This window comes from Eutrigla gurnardus, assembly GCF_963514095.1.
Source record: "Eutrigla gurnardus genome assembly, chromosome: 5".
NCBI classification, from domain to species: domain Eukaryota; kingdom Metazoa; phylum Chordata; class Actinopteri; order Perciformes; family Triglidae; genus Eutrigla; species Eutrigla gurnardus.
Genome location: NC_139919.1, coordinates 28,117,546 through 28,143,424, shown reverse-complemented (window position 1 = coordinate 28,143,424; position 25,879 = coordinate 28,117,546). Strand labels below are relative to the sequence as shown.

At 43.9% G+C, this 25,879-nt stretch overlaps 2 protein-coding genes across 2 annotated transcripts; both read left to right on the top strand.

Moving 5' to 3' along the window:
* Positions 1-201: 201 nt before the first annotated feature.
* Positions 202-8,903, top strand: LOC311013101 (sodium/hydrogen exchanger 2-like; the record flags this gene model as incomplete). Its single annotated transcript, XM_084009018.1, has 15 exons — positions 202-295; positions 1,320-1,468; positions 3,402-3,657; positions 4,498-4,720; positions 5,201-5,441; positions 5,524-5,774; positions 5,864-6,081; positions 6,280-6,476; positions 6,564-6,653; positions 6,991-7,061; positions 7,263-7,397; positions 7,584-7,680; positions 7,785-7,898; positions 8,116-8,173; positions 8,710-8,903. Exons 3-15 carry the CDS (start codon positions 3,414-3,416, stop codon positions 8,901-8,903), a joined length of 2,133 nt encoding a protein of 710 aa, XP_083865144.1. The 5' UTR covers positions 202-295; positions 1,320-1,468; positions 3,402-3,413.
* A 678-nt stretch (positions 8,904-9,581) lies between these two features.
* LOC311013102 (transmembrane protein 182-like) lies at positions 9,582-16,068 on the top strand (the record flags this gene model as incomplete). The annotated part of the gene is made up of 5 exons (XM_084009019.1): positions 9,582-9,749; positions 10,707-10,830; positions 11,082-11,180; positions 15,137-15,274; positions 15,585-16,068. 5 exons carry the CDS (start codon positions 9,582-9,584, stop codon positions 15,803-15,805), a joined length of 750 nt encoding a protein of 249 aa, XP_083865145.1. The 3' UTR covers positions 15,806-16,068.
* Positions 16,069-25,879: the final 9,811 nt, after the last annotated feature.

The window sequence follows — 25,879 nt, the reverse complement described above, 5'->3', positions numbered from 1 at the left end:
ATTAGGAAAAATAATTAAACACACAATGTAGATACAACGAAAACGTGTTAATCTATCCACACCACATTTACAACACTTCCAAAGGAGGTGGAGGTGGAGATAGATATAGAGATGGGAACACGTCATGACCACCGCCACATAGGAGACCGGAAATGGACTACATTTCAAAACAATGGCGGAGCTTCTTCGTTTGAAAGTCAAGTTTGGTTTCTCCATTTGTGTAACAAATGTTAACCTTAACAGAAGTTAAGAAACGTTTAGGAACTAAACGCTGCTGTTGGAGATGCTTCACTTGGTGAGCTAACCGCTAAGCTAACGCTAGCCTCTCGCTTATTTTGCTAGTTTGTTGTATGCTAGCGACAGAGTTGTTTCATGTAAACAACATTCTGGCATTTAACAGTGACGTGTGAATATCAAGTGTCAAAGGGGAAATGTATTATATGTTTGTTTTTTAATAGTAAATTAAGTTATTTAAAGAGGACATTTCTTCTGATGTGTAGGTTTATATTACTCCCTGTGTTGCTAGAGATAATGAGCTTAAAAGTGATATATCGAGCAGTATTGTTGATAAAACTACAGCAAACTTAGTTGTACTGTTACCTGTGTGGAACCAAAAAATGATCCTCCGCCAGAAACTGATATGGCAGGTGAAATACTGCTTCTTTCATCTGTTGTATTTACGCTTTAATTAAAGGTATTTCAACAGGTAAAAAGGACTGCATTGGTTATAATCTAGGGCACAGAGCAGGTACAATAAGTCATAAGGATAATTACAACAGAGATCTTTATTGTTTACACAATCCATCCATAAATCATGTTAATAGCAGTCTAGTTTCCAAATACAGGCATACAGTACATCAAGGATATCAGACATACAAGCACATATTAACACTGGAAACAATACTAAACTATTGCCTGTGAACACTTAAATGTAATGCCCTGATTCCAATATACTGCACTTTGGCCACAATTATGATTATTTGATTACAAGAAACGTTAAAGTTTCACAAAGACATACCTTTGCAATTACCACATAACGTTATTTGTGTGTAGTCATGACTTTTTGATCCAGATAAAAGCAGCTGTAGACGGATATAAACGGGGCGATACAGCGGACGGAAATCAGTTTCTTTAACTTCACAGAGAAATAAAGGTGTGTAGGTTTAATGTGTAAGTTAATGTGCATGTTACATACGGTACACAAAAATTGGCTAAGCTTAATTATATTTTCATGTCTGATACTTGAATTCAGTTAATATATGCTAAGCTTTGTTAAAGTAAAATAATACAGAGACTATAAGCCTGTTTTGTAAATACAGGTAAACTCTTCTATTGAGTGAGGAGATCCAGTTCACTCCTGCCGAGCCTCCCAGCTACACCCGGATCTACGTTGCCTCTGAAAGAACTGGCTCTGCTTCGGGGTAGGAGCTCCATCTGATCTGAACTCAAACAAAGTTGACTCTTGAAGGTACTTGAAACTTGAGAAATGTCACATAAGTTCAAATAATGATTTGCATAACCAAACCAAGCTTCTTTAAAGGACTATTTTCTTTGGTTTAAAGGAGACAGTTCATCACATCTATGTAAATTTACATTTGTTTTGCTACTTATAGGCAAACTAAGTTGTAGCAGGTAACTGAATAAGCTGAATTAGCAAAATATTTTTCTTCTGTATTTATTTTAGATATATTTTTCCAAATATTTATGATCCGTCTCTTTTCGTACTCCACATGAACCACTCTTCCCATCGGCATAGAACTCATTTAAAAAGAAAATATGTCACTTTTTCTGACGAGCTTAAAATAGGCAATTTTTTTTTTTATTGATTCTGGAGAAGTGCTCACTCATATGAAATGGCTGACCTGTTTTTAACCGAATATATGGGAAAATATTGAATATTTCTGATGTTGCTTGTAGGTGAATGTATGTCTTGTGTTCACTGTAAGCTACTGTAATTTGACAAAGCAAGAAAACACAAAAAAACTTGCCCACAGTGAGTGACGTTGTCCGCTGCCTATTCAACTACGGGGTTAACAACATTAAACTTAAACTACCACACCTGCAACATCCATTGGTTAGAGCTCATATTTATGGTCTATGGTTTAGAATTTATTCAATGTATTTTGAGGTGATTTGTCTCTCATCTAAATCCATACCAGTCTGTTAGAGGAAGTGCTCCACTGACACCTGCTGGACAGACAGCGGATCACTCTCTCCCTTCTGGAAGACTTACATACTTGTTTCCAAGAAGGTGCAATTACTGGGATGCATGTTGTCATCCATCCCCACCATGCCGTGGTTCCCTTTTCTGGTTCTCGTCTCCATTGTTCTCCTCGGCTGTTTCCGGATGGTGGATTTGGGAGAAACGGTGATGGAGGAATGCTGTCTGTCCTCTGCTTTTGGCAGGAAACTGAATCATTTGTCTTCCACCGACCACAACTTTCTTTAAGAGCCTCCCACAGATCATTCATCAATGCAAAATTAAATAAAAAGAGCAGCATTACTTGTAGTAGAAGTAGTTGTCGTAGTAGAAGTGTGAGTAACAACTCAGAATTTATGAGCCATTAACAGAGAGTTTTAATAAATTACTTGACCCAAGAGCTGCCAGAGCAGTCACTCACTTTATTTAATGAGCATTAATACGTGTAAGCAATTAAACGGATTATTCATTTGATTTGTGTTTCACATTTACAGAATGCTTTATGGTCACGTGTGCTTTTTTTAACGGTTGAACTGATCATTAATTTGATTCGGCACAGGCGTAAGGGTTGATAGCTAAAAGTACCAATAATAATCAGAAAATTATATCTATACACTCAAATAGTTGGATTTAAAAATAAATAAATAATAATTTGGTATATTTTTGTGTGGTTACAGGCCTTATGTTGCCTTACACATAACAGAATGATCCCAGTGAGGGATACAGCTTATCAATTAATCATATATTGGTGTCTTTATCGACCGATATCCCAAAGCTGATGAATCTGGATCTGGACTCGTGCATGTTTGTTCTAAACCACTCAGGAAGTAGTCCCTGTCTAAGTGTGTTTGCTGGATGGATAGCATTGCTAGCTCAGGGATTCCTGTGCACATTAGTGGCTGCATGAGTTGTGGAGTTGTTGTTTTGTGTGTGTGTGTGTGTGTGTGTGTGTGTGTGTGTGTGTGTGTGTGTGTGTGTGTGTGTGTGTGTGTGTGTGTGTGTGTGTGTGTGTGTGTGTGTGTGTGTGTGTGTGTGTGTGTGTGTGTGTGTGTGTGTGTGTGTGTGTGTGTGTGTGTGTGTGTGTGTGTGTGTGTGTGTGTGTGTGTGTGTGTGTGTGTGTGTGTGTGTGTGTGTGTGTGTGTGCGCGCGCGCTGCTCTCCCTGTCACATTCTCCCCCCTGTTGTCTCTCCTTTTGTCCCAGCATGGCTGCAGGATGGCTGCCCTGTGGACTCTCTCCCTGCTCCTGTCCGCCTGCCTCCTCTGGCCTTCACGTTTGGCCCTGACCGAGCCGCCGCGGCCCGGCGACCTCCCACCGGCGCCGGGCTTCAACGGCACCGATGGCAGCCCGTCTGCGGATCTGCCCATGGCTCTGAGGATTTTCAGCGTGGACTATCACCATGTTCAGGCCCCCTTTGAGATCGTGCTGTGGATCATGCTGGCCTCACTGGCCAAGCTGGGTAAGCTTCATTTGGCCTTATGTACATCCGTGACAAATGAAAATGAGTTAAGACGCTATAGGATATGAAGCTATATATTATGCTGCAGTATTTAGCAGTTACTTTATCAACTACTAACAGTCCTAGAGTCAGTTTCTTACATATTTACAATATAAAGGCACATGAGAAATAAAAAACAGTGTCAAAGGTGAACCTCCTTCTCAGACCTGCCAACCTGTACACATTTTGCGTAGCAGTTACGCCTTTTGTATAATGTGTGAACACCTAAGTAATGAGTAATATTTCTCATTCTATCAATAATCCGCCACACTGTGGAACTAGGGGTTGGAGGAAGCCTCACAAATCAGTCACGCACATGTATTTCTATTTCAGCTGTCGTGCTCTCAGATGAGTCCACTTGCCTGTGGGGAAATACAGACGGGAAAAAGGCTAATTTGTTTTGACAGCTGCATGTATGCAAATTATTTATTTTAATAAAGTCGTGCAACATTGTTTCTAGAAAGCTGATCTGTGATGTGTGTGACTTCTGACAAATACACAAAAACTTTGGACAGAACTCTGGAAATATTCTTCCACAATACAGCTGTCCTTTCCTCACACTGATCTAAGATTTCCTCTATGTATAAAACGTGTCGTTCAAACTAGACGGAAACAAAATAAAACTTCAGTTTTTCCGTTGTTCCAACAATCAGCAACCCTGTTTTGGTTGAAATCAATCCTTAATTCACCAAATAAGCTGTGTTTGCATAGTTTATCCACATTTGTGCTTTCTGTAAAACTCCTGGAACACAAAAAGTCACACAACGTGGCACTTTGATCGTCTCTGTCTCTAACCTCCAGGTTTCCACTGGTCAGGTCGAGTCCCGGCCGTGGTGCCAGAGAGCTGTCTGCTCATCATGGTGGGCCTGCTGGTGGGAGGGGTGATCTACGGCGTTCGCCACTCTGCTCCGCCCACTCTCAGCGCCGATGCTTTCTTCCTCTTTCTGCTCCCGCCCATCGTCTTGGACGCAGGATACTTCCTGCCAGGGAGGCTGTTCTTTGAGAACCTCGGCACCATCCTCTGGTGGGTAAACCTTCAATGTTGTCATTTTTAAGTCTGTGTGCAAAAGCAGTTGAATACAAGTTATTTCAATATTCAATAATGTTCATTTTTCAAATGTTCCAAATATGTCTGAACTAGAGGGAAATATAAATAACATTTGTGTAAAATACACAACACATCCATCACATCAATGCATGTTACTCAGCATAATTTAACATTAAATATATAAATGTATAATTATAAATTAAAAGCCGCTTTGATGTTGGGTTTTTGATCAGATATTTGAGGAAAAAAGCAACTTTTTTAAACTAGATTGTTAACAGTGTGACCATGGTTTCATGGTAATGTTAGCATTTTAAAGGGCTGATCAGTTCCTCTCCTCATGTTTTTGCATCTTTAATGTGTTGTTTTGGTGTTGATGCACCATCAGCCTTGTTTCTTTGAGCGTGTTGCCGAGCCGTAGCTTCCCCGCCACGCCGCTGACCGTGCGTCCGTCTCCAGGTACGCTGTGCTGGGAACGCTGTGGAACGTGTTGGGCATCGGCCTGTCTCTGTACGGCGTGTGTCTGCTGGCCCAGAGCACCCTGGGAGATATCTCTCTGCTCCACTGCCTGCTGTTTGGCTCTCTGATCGCCGCCGTCGACCCCGTCGCCGTGCTCTCCGTCTTCCAGGAGATGCACGTCAACGAACAGCTCCACATCTTGGTGTTTGGAGAGTCGCTGCTCAACGACGCCGTCACTGTGGTGAGGTGGGGGGGGGCGGCGTTCAAAATAAAAAACACAAATATGAATATTCATGTGCGTAACGCATGGCTCCACCTCCCAGGTGCTCTACAAGCTGTTCGAGTCCTTCCTCCGCCTGCCGTCGGTGTCGGGGCTGGATGTGTTGCTGGGGGGCTGCAGGGTTTTGGTGGTGGGCCTCGGCGGCCTGTTTGTCGGGCTCTTCTTCGGCCTGTTGGCGGCCCTCACCTCACGGTTCACCTCCAGAGCCCAGGTCATTGCCCCGCTCTTCGTCTTCCTCTACTCCTACCTGTCCTACCTGACCTCGGAGATGCTTCACCTCTCCGGTATCATGGCGTAAGTATCAGCTTACCCTCCTTTTATGTAAATGTTTTGCCTTAAAGATATTAAACATGTCTTTATATATTTCCCCTCCCTTTCTGCAGCATCGTGACCTGTGCTGTGACTATGAAGCAGTATGTGGAGGCTAACGTGTCTGAGCGCAGCAACACCAGCATCCAGTACTTCCTGAAGATGTGGAGCAGCGTGAGTGAAACCCTCATCTTCATCTTCCTGGGCGTGTCCACCATACAGGATGTCCATATGTGGAGCTGGCCCTTCGTCTGCTCCACGCTGCTGCTCTGCCTCGTCTGGAGGGCCACAGGTAGAATTTAAAATCCTTCCTGAACAAGACTTTTTATTGTCATTACGGAGTTACTTCTGCATCCTTTTTAGCTGCTTAATTAACACAACAAAATAGTTTATTTTGCGTTTCGCTTCACGTTTTGGTGTGAACATCGGCCCGGAGCGTGATACACAGCTGTGAAAACACAGGAATCAACACGTTCCACTTCCTCTGAAGGTGTCCTCCTGCTGACTGCTGTGGTGAACAAGCTGCGGAGGAACACTGTGACCTTTAGAGATCAGTTCATTATTGCCTACGGAGGCCTGAGAGGGGCAATCTGCTTTTCCCTCGTCTTCCTGATTGATGACTTCCCAAAGAAGAGACTCTTCATCACAACCACCATCGTGGTCATCCTCTTCACCGTCTTTGTACAGGTGAGAGAATAATGTCATTTCCTTTATTTGCAAATAAAAGTCTTTGTTTCTCTTTGGCTGAATGGGTTGTTTTTGTCGGTTTACCAGGGGATGACTATTAAGCCTCTAGTGGAGCTGCTGGATGTGAAGAGGAAGAAGAGAGCGCTGCCTTCCGTCAGCGAGGAGATCCACAGCCGGGTGAGAAATGACAGCACGTCAATGTTGCTTCCATATTCATTTATTCATGCTCAACAAACTTTACGTACAACATCAGCCGTTCATCGTAATAAAGATTCAAAGTATATACATATAATAAGTATAATAATATGACATTCTTTCAGTATAACAACAACGGCGCTAAAGAACCAACTTCTCCAGTTCATTCAGCTTTTTTCCTCTTTTTTTGTTGATAGAAATGAGTCTTCATCTGTGAGGATGAAGATAGTTTCAGCCTGGGACGTTTTCTCATGATACTTTCTTTTAAAAAAAAAATGTATGTAGGGACAAAAGACTGTCGTGTCATGTCTTCTCTTAGCTCATTGATCACCTGCTGGCAGGAATAGAGGACGTGGTCGGCTACTGGGGGCAGCACTACTGGAAAGACAAGTTAGTTTTTCCCTTTTTACGTTTGTTTTACCTTCTGTTTGTGCATGTGTTTAAAAATAGGACCTGAAACGACCAAAAGATGGCAGCAAACACCACATGCTAAAGTACATTTTCCAGTTGGGACCCATAATAATGCCAGCTGGTTACAGAAGTGTATTTTGTCTGTATGTGTGTGTGTGTGTGTGTGTGTGTGTGTGTGAGGTTTGAACAGTTCAACAAGAAGTACCTTCGTCGTATCCTGATCCGTGAGGATCACCAGGCCCGCTCCAGCATCCTCAGAGTTTACCAGGAGCTGGAGAGGAGGGAGCAGAGAGGCAACGAGGAGGCGCCACAACTGTGAGAATACGTGTTTTTACTTCATGTTACTCTCCTGATTTAAGGATTCGGATCACTCCGTTGAAGGAGCCCCTATAGGCAATATTTTATCCTACCCACCTACACTGTCAACTCCCAGACTTCCTGCCACTTATAACCCTCAGTCACCCCACTGAAAACTGATTTAAACATCATGAATGTTCCCAGAGTGGACCCTCGCTCCCACAGCCGACCCCTCTTACCCGAGGAGATGGACAGCATCCGGCGGATTCTCTCCAGAAACCTTCAGAGCTTCAACAACAAGGTAAATTCCACAGCGTCGTGAAGGAATCGCTGAACGTGCACTATTTACCAGGTTACGTACCGTTCACCTGCTGTTTTGGCCTCATGCGTGCGTTGTCGCTGCAGCAGACGCCGGCCTACAGCAGACACACTCTGCACCAGGACGCCAGCATGGAGAGAACCAGGAAGCCCCTTCACCGGCACCAGAGTCTGGGAGAGAGAAGCACTCTTTACACACAGGTAGGTAGGATAGGAGTCTGCGTTAAATAAACCAAACTGTTACCGTTCTGAGATAAACTAAAATGGGAACCGATTACTATATGCTCTAAATGTGAATGAAAATGCCACTTAACGACATATTTTTGAGACTTGATATGATTTTAAATTGCTTGTTTTGAGCTTTTGGAGTATTGAACGCACCGTGACGTATGTTCACCACATGCTTCCATTGTGACAGGGGGAGGAGTTCAACGGCTCACGCAGAGTGAGAGCAGGACTCAGCAGGTCTCACACAGGTAACGTGAAAGACAAAAAGATGCAAAAAAAAGAACATATTTTAGACCAAATATGCAGTTTCTGTTCCTCCACTCAGGTTTTCTCTCAAACTTCCAGTCCTCACTACTACGGGCTGTAACTGTACTGCAGGATTTGGTACATAACTCGGGTTTTCGGGGAAAATGCAGAAAAAGTTGTTAATTTGCCATAATTCTTCTTCAAACTGGCATATTGTCACAGATAGATCTATATTGACTACAATCATGTGGTCACATAAACTCATCATAGCATTATTTATGGCATTAGTTCGGTGTGAATCTGCAGTGGGAGGAGCCTAAACGCCCTCCAGTCTGTTTATGTTTCCTTCTGCTGGTCGACACATTCGGGTGACGGCGTCGTAATTTGAAACGTTTAGTTTATCCACACATGAACCCAACAGCCTGAATACCTGTACCTTTTACAGACTGTCTCTGGCCTCTTTGACCTTTGACCCTGACCACTATGGCGTGACTGCTCCTGGGCATCGAGCTCACTGCAGCCTCTCTTCTGTCGGCAGTGTGCTCCATGAGCGTGAGGCCCGTCCTCCGGGACTCCCCGGGCCCGGCGGCGCCGGCTCAGACCCGAGGACCGGTGGATCCACAGCGTCCAGCTGCCGGAGAGGAGCCCGTCTCTGCAGGAACTCAAGCGCCTGCGGAGAGAACGCCGAAGAAGCAGCTCAGCTTTGTTGTGGAGAGCGAGAAGCAGCCGTGACGGCGGGCTGTGAGAAGTCATTTCAAAACGGCTCCATAGAGTGATAAGTACCTCATTTATTTAGCCGTAGAGTTGTGGGTTTCAAGACTGGCTTGATGAAAGCTCTCTGCAATTTCATGGATATCTTCCAATTAAAACTTTTTTTAAAAATGGATTCAATAATTCACCTCCTGGTTTTTATCGTTTCGAGTGTTTGCCAGCTACAATAAGTCTGTCCTGAGCGCCGGCTTTCACCTCCTCAAACACCTTCTGCCCGAAGGTTCTCCAGGGTCATTTGCATCTCGCTTCTAATTCGTTTTCAAAGTGTAACGCCGACCTGAGAGATGCCTCGCAGTCATAAACACTGATACTCGCCGTCCACATCACACACACTAACACACACACACTAACACACACCAGTCCCGGCTCTCCTCGGTTCCTCTATAAACGCACAGCATGTCCACCGGTAATTTGACGAGGACAGGCTTACCGCTGCCTAAAATAACTCCCTGTCCCCCCACCTGACCTCCTCCATTACTGTTTGCCCCCCCCAGCTCCCAGCATGCCAGGGAGTGGCTGGGAGAGCCCCCGACTGTTTTCGTGAGGTCTGGGGCTGACCACAGCAGTGAGGAGCCGGCGACTAACTGACCTGAAGCAGACTGAGAGCTGAAAGCACAGCGAAGGAGGGTTTCAGGAGTTATGAGGGTGGGAGCGGCGACCTTGGCTGGGGGGGTTTTCGGCGTAGTGGGGACTCTGTGTTTCTTCCTTGCCTTTAGTACAGACTACTGGCTGGTGGCCAGCGACGACTGTGGACCGTATACATGGCCGACGCAGACAACGCTGACTAGAGACGCCAACGGGACGGAGGTAGGACATATATTCACTCAACACGAATCCACGGGAGATGAACGCAAAACTGTTTAACCGCTTGTTGTCAGAAGTGGTCTCTGACCTCCGACTAAACAAATGCATTTAATAATAGTCACAACATGCCATGTGGGAACCACAAACAGACCGTGGTGGAATCTGCTCAGACGCTGTGGAGTGCGGTGTGTACGCTACGCCAGGATATTTAAAGAGCCACCGCAGTAATTCAGTCTGCAAACTTGGATTTAAAAGAGGCAATGGACCAAATCAAGGCCTCTACTTCTAAAAACACTGGATCCTACAACTCCCATAATGCACCCAATACCATCTTTTTTTGGTCTTTTAAAAACATAATTTGTACGTCTTTTTTGTTTACGTCTGAGGCAATTCTGTAAAAATGTGCTTTACATAAAACATTAAAAGCATTGGAAAGAAACACATAAACAAATAATTATGAAACACATTCAAACTAATTATAAAAGCTAATTGGCACTAAACAGAAAGTAGAGCCGAGGCTGACGGGGTTGTTGGAGGTCTGATGACATCAGGGCGGGGTTATTCTTCTCTCCATCACGCCGCTGTGTGTCCTGCCTCCCACGTCAGCTGATCTGCATGTATGAACTCACCCCCTTTAATTTCCCAGCTCGTTCTCCCACGCCACATTTTGTGCGAAAGTTGCAAAAGGGATGTATTTATAAAAGCTCCTCCCTAACGCCGCAGCACAACAACAAAGTCTTTCATTTCCAATAAAAGAGGACGATTAAAGTTGCCGTGTGTTATTCGGCGCCATCAATCATGTTCCTGACAAGCAAATGGAGAGCATCACCCATGCGTGTTTCATGAGTTCCCCTTGAAAACCTCACAGGCCCATAATCAGAACCACGTTTGATGCCGTGGCTCCGCCGAAGTGCCGAAGAGATTTCCATCTCTCTTTTTTTCCCCCTCCTTCTCTTTTAGATCCAGTCAGTGGACGTGATCACGGCTTCTCCTCCACCTCTCACTCTGCTCCACGAGGGCTTCTTCTGGCGCTGTGGTTTCCAGGTGGAGCCCACGGCACACGCAGTGCTGGCCACCCTCTTCAGTACGTACGCCTCCTCCGGGGCTGGGACACGCTTGGGTTGGGGCTCGTCCAATGTGGTCGCGTGTCTCGCGCTTAGTGACGTGCTAACAAGAAAAGTGAAACATGTCTTTGTTCCAGCATATTATGGAGGATGGAAGAGTGTTGGCATTTCTTACGGGGTGTGGGCTGTTCTTCTCTCACTGTTGCTCTTGTGTGTTTTTTTAACAGACACTTTTCTTTCTTTTAAACCTTCTCTTTTCTTTTTCATGCAGCAAACCAGCCAGAATCCAAGGTGTGTATCCATGGTTACCTCTTCCCTCTGCCTGTCACACTTGGACCGGTGCCTCATCCGAGTTATGACGCTACAGCAGGTAACGCATCTTTACAGACGAGCTAAGGGAGTTCATACATGACAGTGATGTCACTGCAAAGGGTCATATTTCTTAGTAATTAACGTATTGGCTTACAATAGTCTAATCGTTTTGAAAACGTGATGTTTTTCATGGAATAGACATTTTGGGAAGTGCTCTTAGTCACATTAAGAGTGAGATGAGATGATTTATAACTCTTAGCGTAGCTTAGCAGAGTAAAAAGGCTGCAGGCACCAAGAAACATTCAGCCTGACTCTGTCCAAAGGTGTCAAAAGTACAGAAATTCTGTACTCAAGTAGAAGTACACATACTTGTGTTCAAAAAACTCTGGTAAAAGTAGAAGTACTCGTTCAACTTCTTTACTCAAGTAAAAGTGCACAGGCTCTGAAATGCGAAGGACATTTCTATTGGCTGTTTTTTTTTTTGCAAGGCTAACTGAATCTCGCATCATATGAAAAATTAAAAAAGAAAAATGAAATGCATTAAATCTAAAGTAATGAGCCTGAAAATGTGAGAAAAAGAAAGATAATTGTTTTAAAATGTAGGAAGTAAAAGTAAAAAGGTGCTATCTGCACTTCCTAAAGCTCACTAATGAATACGTTTACACCTCTGTCTGTATGAAACCAATGAGATATAATGTCTTAATTATTTAATATCTCCATTTATGAAGATATGATTTGGGTCTGCTAAATGTAAGGTCTCTTAATAACAAATCATTTTTAGTCAATGATTTTATTACCACTTCTAAACTTGATTTTATGTTTTTAACTGAAACATGGCTAGAACAAAATAACAGTGCAAGCATTCTGATCGAGACAGCACCCCCCAACTATAATTTTATTGATGTTTGTAGATCTGGGAAATGAGGTGGAGGGGTTGCTGCTATATTTAAAAATACATTTCAGGGGAAACAGATGTCCCTTGGTGTTTTTCCATCATTCGAATACCTTTGTGCTGTGTTGAAATGCTCTCCCAGAGTTCTCCTGTTAATTATTTACAGGCCACCTAAATATTCGTCAAATTTTTTCGATGATTTTACTGAATTATTGTCTAGCATCTCCACTGATTTTGACTGCCTAGTTATAACCGGTGACTTTAATTTTCATATTGATGATTTGAATGACAAGGGTGCAAAAGAACTTTTTAATATTCTAGACACATTTGACCTTTCTCAACATGTGAAAGAGGCTACTCATTGTAAGGGACACACCCTGGACCTGATTATCACAAAAGGTCTCCATGTTTCTGATGTTTTTGTGACTGATCCTTCATTGTCTGATCACTTCTGTGTTTTCTTTAATATTTCTTTCATTCCTGACACACAAACAGAATCAAATAAGGTCAAAAAGCGGTACATCAATGAACATGCCAATGTACTCTTTAAAAATGCCATTTCCTCGTTACCACCTCTAAACCCATGTCATGCTGATGATCTTGTAAACATCTTTAATTCCAAAATTCTGAATGTCATAGATGTCATTGCACCTGCTACGGTTAAAACAATTTCTGGTAAGCAAAAGGCACCCTGGAGAAAAGCTGCTGTTGTGACAGCCCAGAGAAGAGAGTGCAGGAAGGCTGAACGAATCTGGCGGAGTACTAAACTTCATATTCACCATGACATCTATAAAGAGAGCCTCCGGGCCTACAATTTAGTCTTAAAAAGTGCGAGAGAAACATACTTCTCCAATATCATAAACAACAACACTAATAAGGCGAAAACCCTATTTGCAACTGTTGACAGACTGACCAACCCCCCAACACAAATACCAGCTAAACTCCATTCCACGCAGAAATGCAATGAGTTTGCATTCTTTTATACTAATAAAATTGAAGGCATCAGACGCGCCATCAATATCTCAAACAAAAAAGTTGGATCACCACCCTGTTCAGGCAAAAGTAACACAGCAATGATGGCAAGCTTTAATGCCATAGACTCTAAAACTCTAGTGGAAACGGTGACAAATCTAAAATCATCCACCTGCTGCCTTGATGCGTTACCTACCAACTTTTTTAAGAATGTTTTTGACTGCCTATCAAAAGACGTATTGCAAATAGTTAATAACTCCATTCAATCAGGCAATTTCCCAAAGGCCTTCAAAACTGCAGTCATTAAACCTCTTCTAAAAAAGCGGAGCCTAGATGCCTCTATTATCAACAACTACAGACCAATTTCAAATCTACCCTTCATAAGTAAAATAATTGAGAAAGTTGTCCTCCAACAACTAAATCACTTCCTGGCTTCAACTGGCTGCCACAACAACTTCCAGTCAGGATTTCGACCTTTTCATAGCACCGAGACGGCCCTTATTAAAGTTGTAAATGACATCCGTCTTAACACAGACTCTGGCAAAACTTCAATATTAATGCTATTAGACCTCAGTGCTGCATTTGACACTGTCGACCACTCAATACTCTTGGACAGGTTGGAAAACTGGGTGGGGCTCTCAGGCACAGTCTTAAACTGGTTCAAGTCATATCTACAAGATAGGAACTATTTTGTTTCCATTGGCGACTTTGTATCAGAACCTACCAATGTAACGTGTGGAGTCCCCCAAGGTTCAATCTTGGGGCCAACTTTATTCAACATCTACATGCTCCCACTAGGACAAATCATGCAAAATAATAACATTGACCACCATTGCTATGCCGATGACACCCAAATCTATGTAGCACTATCACCAAACGACTATCGCCCCATAGATCTTCTGTGCCAGTGCATTGAGCAAGTCAAAGACTGGATGTGCCAAAACTTCCTACAACTAAATGAGGACAAAACTGAGATAATTGTTTTTGGTGCTAAAAAAGAAAGGTTTAAAGTAATTCAACACCTTCACTCTCTGTCCCTGAAAACCTCAAACAAAGCCAGAAATCTTGGGGTTATTATGGATTCTGATTTACATTTCGACAGTCACGTTAAATCAGTAACAAAATCAGCCTACTATCACCTAAAAAATGTAGCAAGACTTAGAGGGCTCATGTCAGCTCAAGACTTAGAAAAACTTGTACATGCCTTTATTACTAGTAGGCTAGACTACTGTAATGGTCTCCTTGCAGGTCTTCCGAAAAAAACTGTCAGGCAGCTACAGCTTGTTCAGAACGCTGCTGCTAGAGTTCTTACAAAGACCAAAAAATGTGAGCACATTACACCAATTCTTAAATCCTTACATTGGCTCCCTGTATGTCAGAGGATTGATTTCAAAATCCTCCTGCTCACATATAAATCACTACATGGTCTAGGACCGAAGTATATCACTGATATGCTCCCACTACATAAGCCTTCTAGACCACTAAGATCTTCTGAGACCAATCTGTTAGTGATTCCCAGAGTAAACAACAATCACGGGAGAGCATCATTTAGTCACTATGCAACAAATGGCTGGAATAAACTTCCTGAAGATGTAAGACTTGCCCCAACTCTGACCACTTTTAAAACTAGACTGAAAACTTTTATGTTCACCATAGCTTTCTGCTAAATCTTTTAATGTCTGCACTGTTTTTAATTATTGCAAATATGTTTTTATTCTATTTTCTTTCTGTAATGCATTTTTAAATTTTTTATTATTTTCTTTTAATTCTTCTATTTTTCTTTTCTTTTTTTTTCTTTTTTTCTTCTCACTTTGTTTTATGATGTGAAGCACTTTGAGTCTGCCTTGTGTATGAAATGTGCTATGCAAATAAAGTTGCCTTGCCTTGCCTTGCCTTAATTAGCCAGCTTGAGAGGGTCTCTACCTTTATCCCCCCCTTCAAACTGTATTTAATGGACGGATATGAAAGATAGGCTATCAATCTTCTCTTATCTAACTCTTAAGTGGTATTTCACACAATGTCAGATTATTTCTTTCATTGAAGAAGGTCACTCCACTCTAGTTCGCCCCGATTTGCAAATCCTGACCCTTCCTCCCCCTGTAGACGCGGGTGAGTAGTCCTGTCACGGCCTGTTTGTGTTTTGCTGGCAGTGTTTCGGGGTTTCTGGACCGTGCTGATAATCCTCGGCCTCCTCGCAGCTCTAACCGGAGGCTTCCTCTTGGTCTGCGGCGTCCCCTTCCTCAGCCACAAACTCTACAAGCTGGGGGGCGCCTTCCTCCTCACCGCCGGTAAAAATATAGACACACACACACACACACACACACACACACACACATGTTGGAGTTGACATTCATCTGCTGAGTGTAATACATGTTGCCGGGGGAATAAGGTGAATGCAGGCACGGCTGCTGTCAGCTGTTCAGATCCGTCATGTGACGAACGCATACCCGATGTCAGACAGCAGAGCCGTCGCTATAACGACGGCATGCTTAAACACTGCTACCGTGGTAACGGTAGAGATGAGTAGCAGCTGCATTCCTCTGGTGTTGCTCACGGCAGCGCCGGCCTGTATCTGTCCCCCCCCCCTCCCCCCTCCAGCCTGCCTGTTCCTGTTCATGCTGCTGCTCTACGTGCTGTGGATGGAGGCGACGGAGGTGAGGCGCTACGTCCTGCAGGAGAGGGGGGAGGCGTGCCCCGGCGCCCAGGTCTCGGTGCTCTACGGCCTGTCGTTCATGGTGGCGGCGGCCGGCGTGCCCCTGGAGCTCGTCGCCGGCTTGGTGTTCATGCTGGTGGGCCGGGCGCTGCAAGCCAGCAAGTGAGCGCGCCATCTGGCCGGCAGGGCGGAAGAAAGGACTGACCTTTTTTTTTATGTTCCCGCACTGGGACTCTGCAGCACGCTGGCTGGGAAAGTCAATTCTGTCTGGAAAGCGATCAATATTCCAGCTGCAGCCGTTTGGATATCACTTTTCTATAACTTGCTTTGCTTTGTTTTCCAGAGAAATCACTGATTACTGTAGACTAACGCAGTGTGCAAGATGATTTTATCTAAACACTATTGTGTAAGTATAAATATTCCTGCATCCATCTTCTGTTTTTATGAACGGTGAGAAACGTGTGAGGGACTTTGGAGGGCGATGAAAGTGGAGTAGCTGGAGCGGAGTGATGCTGGATGGACGGGAGACAGAGAGGGTGGGGGTGGAGCAGGGGAGGGGTGCATATAAGGGAGAGAATTGTAAAGGGGGGGGGGGGGGGGTCTTTGAGAGATGAACAGCTGTTTGTGGGTTCGGTTGGCGTACAGCAGGCCGGCCACCTGCCTCCTTCACCCCAATCACATTTCACTCCCTCGTAGAAATCCATCACCCTTCCTCTGCTCTGCCTCTCTCTCTCTCCGTCCCACGTTTACACAGACTTTACAGTATTGATCATCTATTGACACAATTAGTCACACCGTTAAATGGGAAGCACAGACTTGTGATTGTATCACAATATTTTTTTTTGTTGGTGTGAACGTGGAAACAAGCAGGTGGTTGGATGGACTGGGTGTTAGTGACTGAAACACACTTTGACTTATGTATGACTTCACAGAGAGAGCCACCAAATTATAGAAAGGATAAATACCAAATTTGTCATGATATTTAAGTGTGTGATGAAACATTTCTGTTAAAGGTGACGGGTGTATTACATATAGAATATTGCTGTTTTGCTTGGAAACCTTTTTAATCTTAAAGAAACTGTTGTGATAAAAACATGTTTAAATTGTTAGTGTTTCTATGAAACAACAACAACAACTCGGCTCCTCTTATAAGTGGGACATTATCATAACTACAAGAGAACACTTCCCTCCTGATCTGGAGAAGGTTTAAGAAAATAAAATTGCCAAGAAAAATAGAAAGTCTGAGATGAGAGATTAATCTGCATATTTTAAAACTACAGAAGAAGAGAACAAGGAGAGGAATTCTTTTTCTCCCGATCCGTCCCTGAGATTTCTGCTGCGATCCCAAAAAAGAATGGAAGTAGATGAAGTGTGGTTTGTGGTTCATTTAAATAACATTTACAAACATGTTACTAATCCACAAAACCTCACTGACAACTACTTCTCCCAGAACGTGTCCTGAACCGTTTCTAACCAGAACATTGTTTGTGGGAGAAAAGACCACATCACTGCTTCTCTTCCTGTTCTCAATATTCAAACGCCCCAAGCAAAAACCCCTTTGACCTCCATTGTTTTGAGGTGCAGAGGAGCTGAAAGTTGTCTAGAAACTGCTTAATTTGTTTGTGTGATTATTTTATTTTATTTTTTTATTTTCTGTCTGAACAGACAAAAGAATCGCATACAAAAGAAAAGGCTTTATTAAGATCTTAAACGTCTCGGTTTGGGTGTAACCGTTAAGGTCGAAGCACTTAAAAGGACATAAAAGTGTCAGTAAAAGTAAAAGTAGTCGTGGTGTCCGTTGAAAGCACTGAAAGGATCTGAGGTAGGAGTGAAAAAAGACCTGCAGGTGGTTCTATTTAGTGCTTTCCCTCTTTGTGATGCCAGAATGAGACCAGCGGCGAGTCGAAGCCGGTGAAGTCAGCGACGGACCGCCGCTGAGCTCGTCACTGACATTCAGAGTTTTGGGACCGGGACCGCATGGCACACGGTCCTGGATGCCTCCCATCGCAGGGTTTTTACGAGGCAGCTGTGCACCGCTCTTTGCAAAGTTGGCTCTCGGCGTCACCGAGAACTGTACTGGCAGTTCTGAATGAACTGTTCTTAGAGCCTTATGTCATTTTAATCACAGAGATGAAGTCAGTGTTTCTGTTCCTGACTGTTTTTAATGTGGCCATTATAGAGGGATAACCGAGGACAGGCCCCGGGGCCCAAAGTGTCAGTGGGGCTGGACTACAAAATGTCACTCAAAGAGACGCCTAACAATCAGGAAGACTTAAAATGACCACAAAGAGATGCTAAACAACTACAAAGAGACACAACGTGATGACAAAGACACAATAATGCAATTATAAAGACACTACAAAAAGACAAAAAACAACCATAAAGAAACAAAAAACAACTACAAAGAAACAAAAATCAATGACAAAGAGACACAACGTGATGACAAAGACACAATAATGCAATTATAAAGACACAAACTGACTACAAAAAGACAAAAAACAACCACAAAGAAACACAAAACAACTACAAAGAAACAAAAATCAATGACAAAGAGACACAACGTGATGACAAAGACAATAATACAACTATAAAGACACACAAACTGACTATAAAGACACACAAACTGACTATAAAGACACACAAAACAACCACAAAGAGACATAAAATTACCACAAAGACATGAAATTATGACAAAAAGTTGTAAAACAACCACATTCACAACATGATGACAAAGAAACAAAATGAGGACCAAACGACACACAACCACAAAAAGAAAAAACATGACTACAAGACACAAAACAACCACAAAGACACAAAAAAACAACACAAAGTGACACATAATTGTGACAAAGACACATGAAACGACTACAAAGAGACACACAACCACAGAGAGATGAGTGACATCTACTAAAAAAAGCACCAAACATCTAAACCACTAGATCCTGTGTGTCTCGCTGCTCTGTCGGTGTGTTGGTGTTGGTGGGGTCTTTTGCATGTCTGTAGCCAGGGGCCCATTATCTCATAATCCAGCCACGGTCATTATCTGATACCAGTCCAAGAACCACCAGGGTCCAGGTCCAGGTCCCTGCCTCTTTACTACGCTTTACTATGTTATCTGTCTAACTCTGCAGATTCAAACCCACAATCTAAAATAAAACGCTTTTTAATCCGTGCAAATCTGACTTTATATTCAAAAACATTTCTACTTAATCCCCGTCTGTGTCCGAAGTACCGCGGCCAGCCAGCAGAGGGCGCGCCAGCTCTCCTCTTCCCCTTCAGCACCGCCGTCCCTCCATCCACGGACGGACGGACGGACAAGGGGGCCGATGTGAGGGACGCCGAGGAAAGGAAGCAATTACTGATCCGAGTATCGAGCTCGAACCGCCGACTGTAGTTCCTCCTAATCACAGCTCATTAGCTCTCACGTCTCCTCCCCTGTCATCCACAAACAATGGCGACGCGCCGTCACTGCGTTTCAGGCACAAATAATCTCGGACGCTTCAAGTGTCGCCAATTATGCCGCTATAATATTTACGCGTGTGTGTGAATGAAGACACCGCGAGATAATAAAGTAATGGATGCGTTGCGTTTTTATTTTTTTTATACAAATTAACCCCGGCAGATCCAAGAGAGCACGCGCGCCACGTTGATGACGAGTGTGTTCGCGCGCGTGCTTATAAATCTGTACTTCCGGCAGCATCCATCGCTGCTAATTTCCAGTGTTGTTGCTCTCCGTGTAGGTGATGTGCCAGACCGGCACACAGCAGGACCTGGTCTCACACCAGGTCCGGCAAATTAACCCTACGTGGACCCCTGACCCCCCCTCGGTCCTCCTCGGAGCACCTGGACTGGATTCTGGTGGGCACTAATCCAGTCAAGGGGGGAGGGGGGCACACTTGGTCAGAGCTCCTTCCTTTCTCCAACCCTGCACTCTACTAGTGAGCCGATTACCTGCTCTGTGTGTGTGTGTGTGTGTGTGTGTGTGTGTCTGTGTGTGTGTGTGTGTGCGTGTGTGTGTGTGTGTGTGTGTGTGTGTGAGAGAGAGAGAGAGAGAGAGATGAGAGATAAAAACAAAACAAAAAAAGGCTGATAATCAGAGCAGATATGAAAGAATAGCCAGTCTTATGGCACCACTTTTGCTTTTTTTTGTTTTTGTTTTGTTTGTTTCTTTTGTACTCGCCCAAATCTCCAGGAACGCCCCCCCCCCCTCCACACACACACACACACACACAGAGACACACACAAACACACACACACACACTGCTAAGCTGTGTTGGGGGTGGTTGAGTTAGAGAGGGAGCAGGTGGAGGGATAAAGACGAGTTTCTGTGCATTTCTTTTTTCTATTTTTGTACAAATAACTAGTGTGGTCTTATTAAAGACCCCCCCCCCCTTAACACACACACACACACCGTTCATGCAGACAGATTATGTCTCAGACAGTCAGAGCTCCTGCCTTCAATTAACCTCACAAAGACGGGATCACTTACACACACATCTGATGATAGCAGGAGGGAAGGAGAAAAGGCGTGCGTGTGTGTGTGTGTGTGTGTGTGTGTGTGTGTTCTCTACTAGGCTACAATGGTCAACTTATTAGTGGAGGACATGATGTCATTAACTCTCCTCTGGGAGAAGGGAAACATTCCTGCGTATCATCGTTTGCTTCTCCTCTGATGGTGAAACAACGAGGAAAAGGTAGAACACGTAGAAGATAACAACCGCTAAAGTGAAGGGAAACAGCTCGTCTTTCCTTTCTAGAGACCGGTGGTCCAGAAAGAGGAAGAATGGAGAATCTTTCCGCAAGTCTTGCACCATCATTGTGGAAAAAAGATCAGGGAGGTGGGATGAGGTCAAAGGTAAAGCTTAAAAACTGACGTGGTCGTCCACAGAGAGAGAGTCTTCATCACACTCGTCTCTGCAAACCAAAACAAACAAGCAGTCGACCCAACTTACAAGCTGCTGATAGAAAACATCATCATAATGTCTAAAAGAAAGCCCCCAAACGTCGTCCTGGTGGGGGTTTCAGACCCACGATTCCACAGTTAGAGATCCGATGTTAGCCGCTTATCTCTCAACTGACATTCTAAAAAAAAAGAAAGACATATTTCTCCATTTAAAAAGAGCCTTTTGCCAAACAGTGCTATATTTACATGTGCCAGAATGTCTTCCATAGCATTTTATTTAACATTTATATCTGCAGTACACCTTTGAGCCACATGTTGTTATTACACGTAGCCTATAACGTTAAATCTAACATGAAAGATGAACGTGCATTCTTTTTGGTGAAAAAAAACAACTATTTATTGTTTCAAAGATGTTAAATTTGATACTCGGAACATTAATATAGCATCATTTGATGGGTAAAGATATAGAGGAGTTATATCGACCTGAGCAGAGAACGAAGTCCCTCTGTGTGTGTTGTTGTCTTGTTGTTGGCTCATATAGCGGTTTACAGCCGCCCATGTGAACACTGTTAGCTCCGTCGTTGCCTTTGCCATTGTTAGCGCTGTTAGCTGCTAGCCACCCGCTAAGAAGTCACCATGTTGAGAGGCTGTTAACTCCACACATTCATTTGGTCTCAGGTCTTTAACAGATGTGTATGATTTTATTACACACGCATATATTACAATATGTTTGTGTTGGGGTCAGAGGTCAGCTGATCTGTTTTTCATTCACCTGCTGCTAAGGGGGGGGGGGGGGGGGGCTGTGTTTGGGTTCTGGAACCAGATCCTCATACCTGGGTAGGAAACACCAAATCCCCCGTGCTTATGGGCTGCTTGTGTCTCCACCATCGCTTCCCTTCTTCTTCTCTACGGTGTGTCTTTATTTTCCTTTAAACCCCCCCCCCCCCCCCCCTCTTTCATATGTGCTGAGAGAGAGAGAGAGAGAGAGAGAGAGGTTGCGATTAGTTTCAGGGTTCCAGCCCACTTGATTGGCAGCTGGCAGCATATGGAGCTGCGAGGAAGGTTTGCCCACGCTCACTTCTGAGGAAACAAATATTTGCCTGAAGGGGAGACAGAGAGAGAGAGAGAGAGAGAGTGTGAGAGAAAAAAAATATTAATTAGTTTGCAGACGCACCGAGAGATAAAAGTCGGCAAGACGTATCCATCAAAAGGCTGCGAAGTTAGCTGCAAAATGGAAATTTTCCCCCCCAAGTTGACGGATCCAGTCGGCTCCTGGCAGAGCTGAGGGGAGGCAGTGGAGGTGCACAACAACACACATGGGAGAGAGACAGAGAGAGGGAGTGAGAGAGAGAGAGCCCAACATGGCGCCCACATTAACATCTGTGCATACGTTAACATATTCTGAGTGGAATTAACATTTAGGCATGCGTCTTCCACGCTCCAGGAGCGTTCTCCTCGCTGTAGCCCCTCCAATTACTTCTTAATTATCACCGCCGCCGCCGCTGCATCCGAACAGAGTCGTGCCGGAGACGTAAAAGAAGAAAAACACGCAAAAACACATCTGACGAGTTTTATATTCGCCGCACGATCTCGGATCACAACAGATTAGGATTTTTGCGAGAAGGTGTTTATGGATTTGTGTTTTTTATACTCGATGGGAGTCGATTCTCTCACACGAACACATGCGAGGACTCTTTGACTTCATGGACGCTGTTTAGTTGTGCTGCCTTGCTCATTAGCCGGGGAAACTAGCAGCAAATATGTTTTCTTCCCAAGATGCAAAGATTGATGAATCTCATACGTAGAAATCTCATAAACATGTTCAATTAAAACATTAAAAATTGTTTGGTCATTTGGAGTTTAGCGAGGTCATTATTTCTCGCAGTGAATGTCCGCAGCTTTTCTGAGTCTTGTTGCCATGGTGAGGTCGCTAGGTTACGTACGGCTCTAGCCGGAGATGCTACACTGAAGCAGCGGCGTCTTTGCATCTTTGTGTTAACATTTTGTGACAAAACTACATAAATACTACAACATACATATTGTTACTATATTATTTATTTATTGTATTGTTTATTTAATGGACAAAACATACAACAATGCCATAAATAGTGGGGAAAATGTGATGTATATGAGACATCTAGCTTCAGCTAATAAAAATACAAATATACAGAGGGAAAGAAATGATACATATTAACGGAATCATTTTTATTCTTTTATAGTTTTTTTAAAGAGCGACTGACTTTTACCAAAACAAAAAAAGAAAACCATGACAGAGATGAGTTTCCATTTTTGAAGTGATAGATAGATAGCTAGATATACTTTATTGATCCCAAGCTGGGAAATTTAAGTGTAGCAGCAACATATAAAAGGAGCAATATAAAATGTATAAATAGCCGTAGAGTTAAAGTGCAAAGTGAAAAAATCAGGTGCAGTGAACAAATTTGCAATGCTATTAATCCTAATTTCCTGCAAAAGGCCCCCCACTCGTTACCCAATCTAACATTGGAGGGGCCCCCCCTCCTCTCTTTAAGGGCCCCAGTGCGTCTGTCTCTCTTTCCGCCTCTGCACTGAAGTGAACTTGAAGGTGGCGGTTCATCAACAAAACGCTCCAACATGAAACCCGACTGAGTCCTCCTTTACATTTCAGTTTGGAGCCACCGAATCCACTAATCAGGACCCAAAAAAACCCCAGATGAAAGCGTCTCGCTTCACTTTGATTCATGGCGTTCAGACACTGACCACGGGATTACGCGGCTCTGATAAGGTAATTAACACACCATGATAGTGTAATTAAGCCACATCTGAGAAGAAAAGGCCGCTGGAGTGGCGCGTTGGTTTGTGGGTGCACATCAAAGCCCGTGGCAGCGCTTTAAAGGCGAGGCTGGCTGTGCACAACGTTTGGTGAGGAACAGGAAGACAGCTTGTTACGCCACGAGAATGAGCTGACAACACCGTAAAACGGCATTGTGATGGAAATCAGAATCTTTCTCTTTTTGGGGGGGCGATGCAGTTGTATAAAATGGACTGAGATCATATCGAAGGAACACAGAGGCGGTAACTGATAGCTCCATTGTCAGAGAGCCAAATGGTCTCTCTCCCTCCCTCTCTCTCTCTATCAACAGATTTTGCTGCACAAATGGAAGTTGCATGAATTCACTTAGGTATTTACCTCGCTTTGCTTTATTGAGAATGCCGTCTTTGTGCGGTTGGTCGTCGGGCCTTGCAGAGCCCCCCCCCCCCTCCTCCCTCTGTGTGCACTGAACCAGCACAAATTCAGTTTTATTGTATTTGTTTGTTTATTTACTCTTATCTCTTTTCCATTTCAGAGGCTTCCTATCAGAGACCTGCAAACCTCAGAAGCCGAGTGGCAGGGGAGCCGTGGGTTTACATCGGTGTGTGTGTGTGTGTGTGTGTGTGTGTGTGTGTGTGTGTGTGTTTCAAGGGGATTGGTATAAAATTAAAATACAAATAGAAAGGAAACATTGGAATCATCACTTTTGTTATCGCCGGCTATGCGGGTTTATAGCTCCCACTGTTAACAAACTCCTCCAGGGTGATGAAACAGAAGGCGCCGAAATGTACTCACTTCATGACTCTTTTTAACGTTAGAAATCACACGCAGCAGGACCGAGACGGGCGTGGAACTCATTTCATACGTTATTGCAAGTAATTTAATTCATTCTGAGTCTAATTCTAAGGTCGTATATACACCACCTATAGGACTGTCTTAACTCCAACCACCGGTTGTCATTCCATGAGACAGGAAGTCTTTAAAAATGTCCCTTTTTAATTTAAAATAAATGCTATTGCAGGGAACCCCCATATATAGAGGACCGTTGCCTTGACCTTCACATTTCAACGTTACCAAAGCCTCGGTTGTACATCTTAAAGGACACGTACATCAAGGACATGTCGACCAAGCATGCATCAATCAGCGGTTTGTGAACGTCCGCCATCCCTAAGAAAAGAACGGGCCTTTAAAGCAAATACATAGCAGCCAAACGGTGGACTTCCAACTTCCAGGTGCGTCACATGATGGGCCCAAAAAGACTTTCCCCCCAGACTTACACTGGGAAAAGAGACGTCCAAGACTCAGATATATCAACTTTCCAGAACTAAAACAATTCCTCCATTCATGTGACCTCAGACTGAAGGATGGGGGTTTAAGGAAACGCTATGGATGCAGAAGATCGCTGGAAGCTTGTGGTCATTTTTATCCGAATTTTATTCTCTGAAATGTAAAATGTCCCGTATTTTTGTCCTCTTCATTCATCCATGGGATGTCCGAACACAGCCTACATGAAGAAATTTAAGTTACTCCGAACCTAGCGAACCCTAGTGGACCCTAGCAAACCCTAGCGAACCCTAGTGGACCCTAGCGGACCCTAGCGGACCCTAGCAAACCCTAGCAAACCCTAGCGGACCCTAGTGGACCCTAGCAAACCCTAGCAAACCCTAGTGGACCCTAGCAAACCCTAGCGGACCCTAGCAAACCCTAGCCGACCCTAGTGGACCCTAATGAACCCTAGAGGACCCTAGCAAACCCTAGAGGACCCTAGTGGATCCTTGTGAACCCTAGAGGGCCCTAGCCGAAAGCATAACTTCCACTAAGTGTCAGACAGGAAGCACTGGAAAGAGAGCAAGGATGAGAACGACGGCGGTCAGCCAAAATCTTAGAGGTCAAATTCAACGCATATTAAGAATGGAGGGCAACCACAACGTCAGGTTTCTCAAAACTCAGGCATCACAACGTGAGATGTTTTCATTCCTGAGAGAACTTTCCAAAACCATCTGTTTCTCCTGGATGAAATATCAGCTCAGTGTGGACATTTTTTCTCAAAGAATCCACATTAACGTTATGGTGGTGACCTAAAAAAGCTACCAGAATGAAACTACATTACGTTGTGTGTTCTTCTCAGCTTCACGTGGATGCAAACACCGCTGCAGCCTCGAGTTCCTGCTGTTCCAGGTGAGTTTGTTTGATGCAAAAAAAGAGAAAAGAGGCCCGTGAGTCACAGCGGGAGCGTGCTGGAGCACAAAGTTAACTTTTAAACCAACTTTATGGGGACGGAGCTAAAGTTCAACCCCAAAAGGAAATCAGGTGACGAGCATCGGTTTGGAGGCCGAAGGTTGGACTTCGCTGCCTTCACCGGACGTTTATCTCCAGATTTTTACTTGTGGTTTAAGACAGTGGAGCGAAGAAGCATAAAAGTCCCATCAATCACTGCCTCATTACCACCACCAAGTACTTAGGCATGTGTGTGTGTGTGTGAGTATGTGTGTGTGTGTGTGTGTGAGGCTCTGGTCCACTCAGGAGGAGAGAGAGAGAGTGAGCGA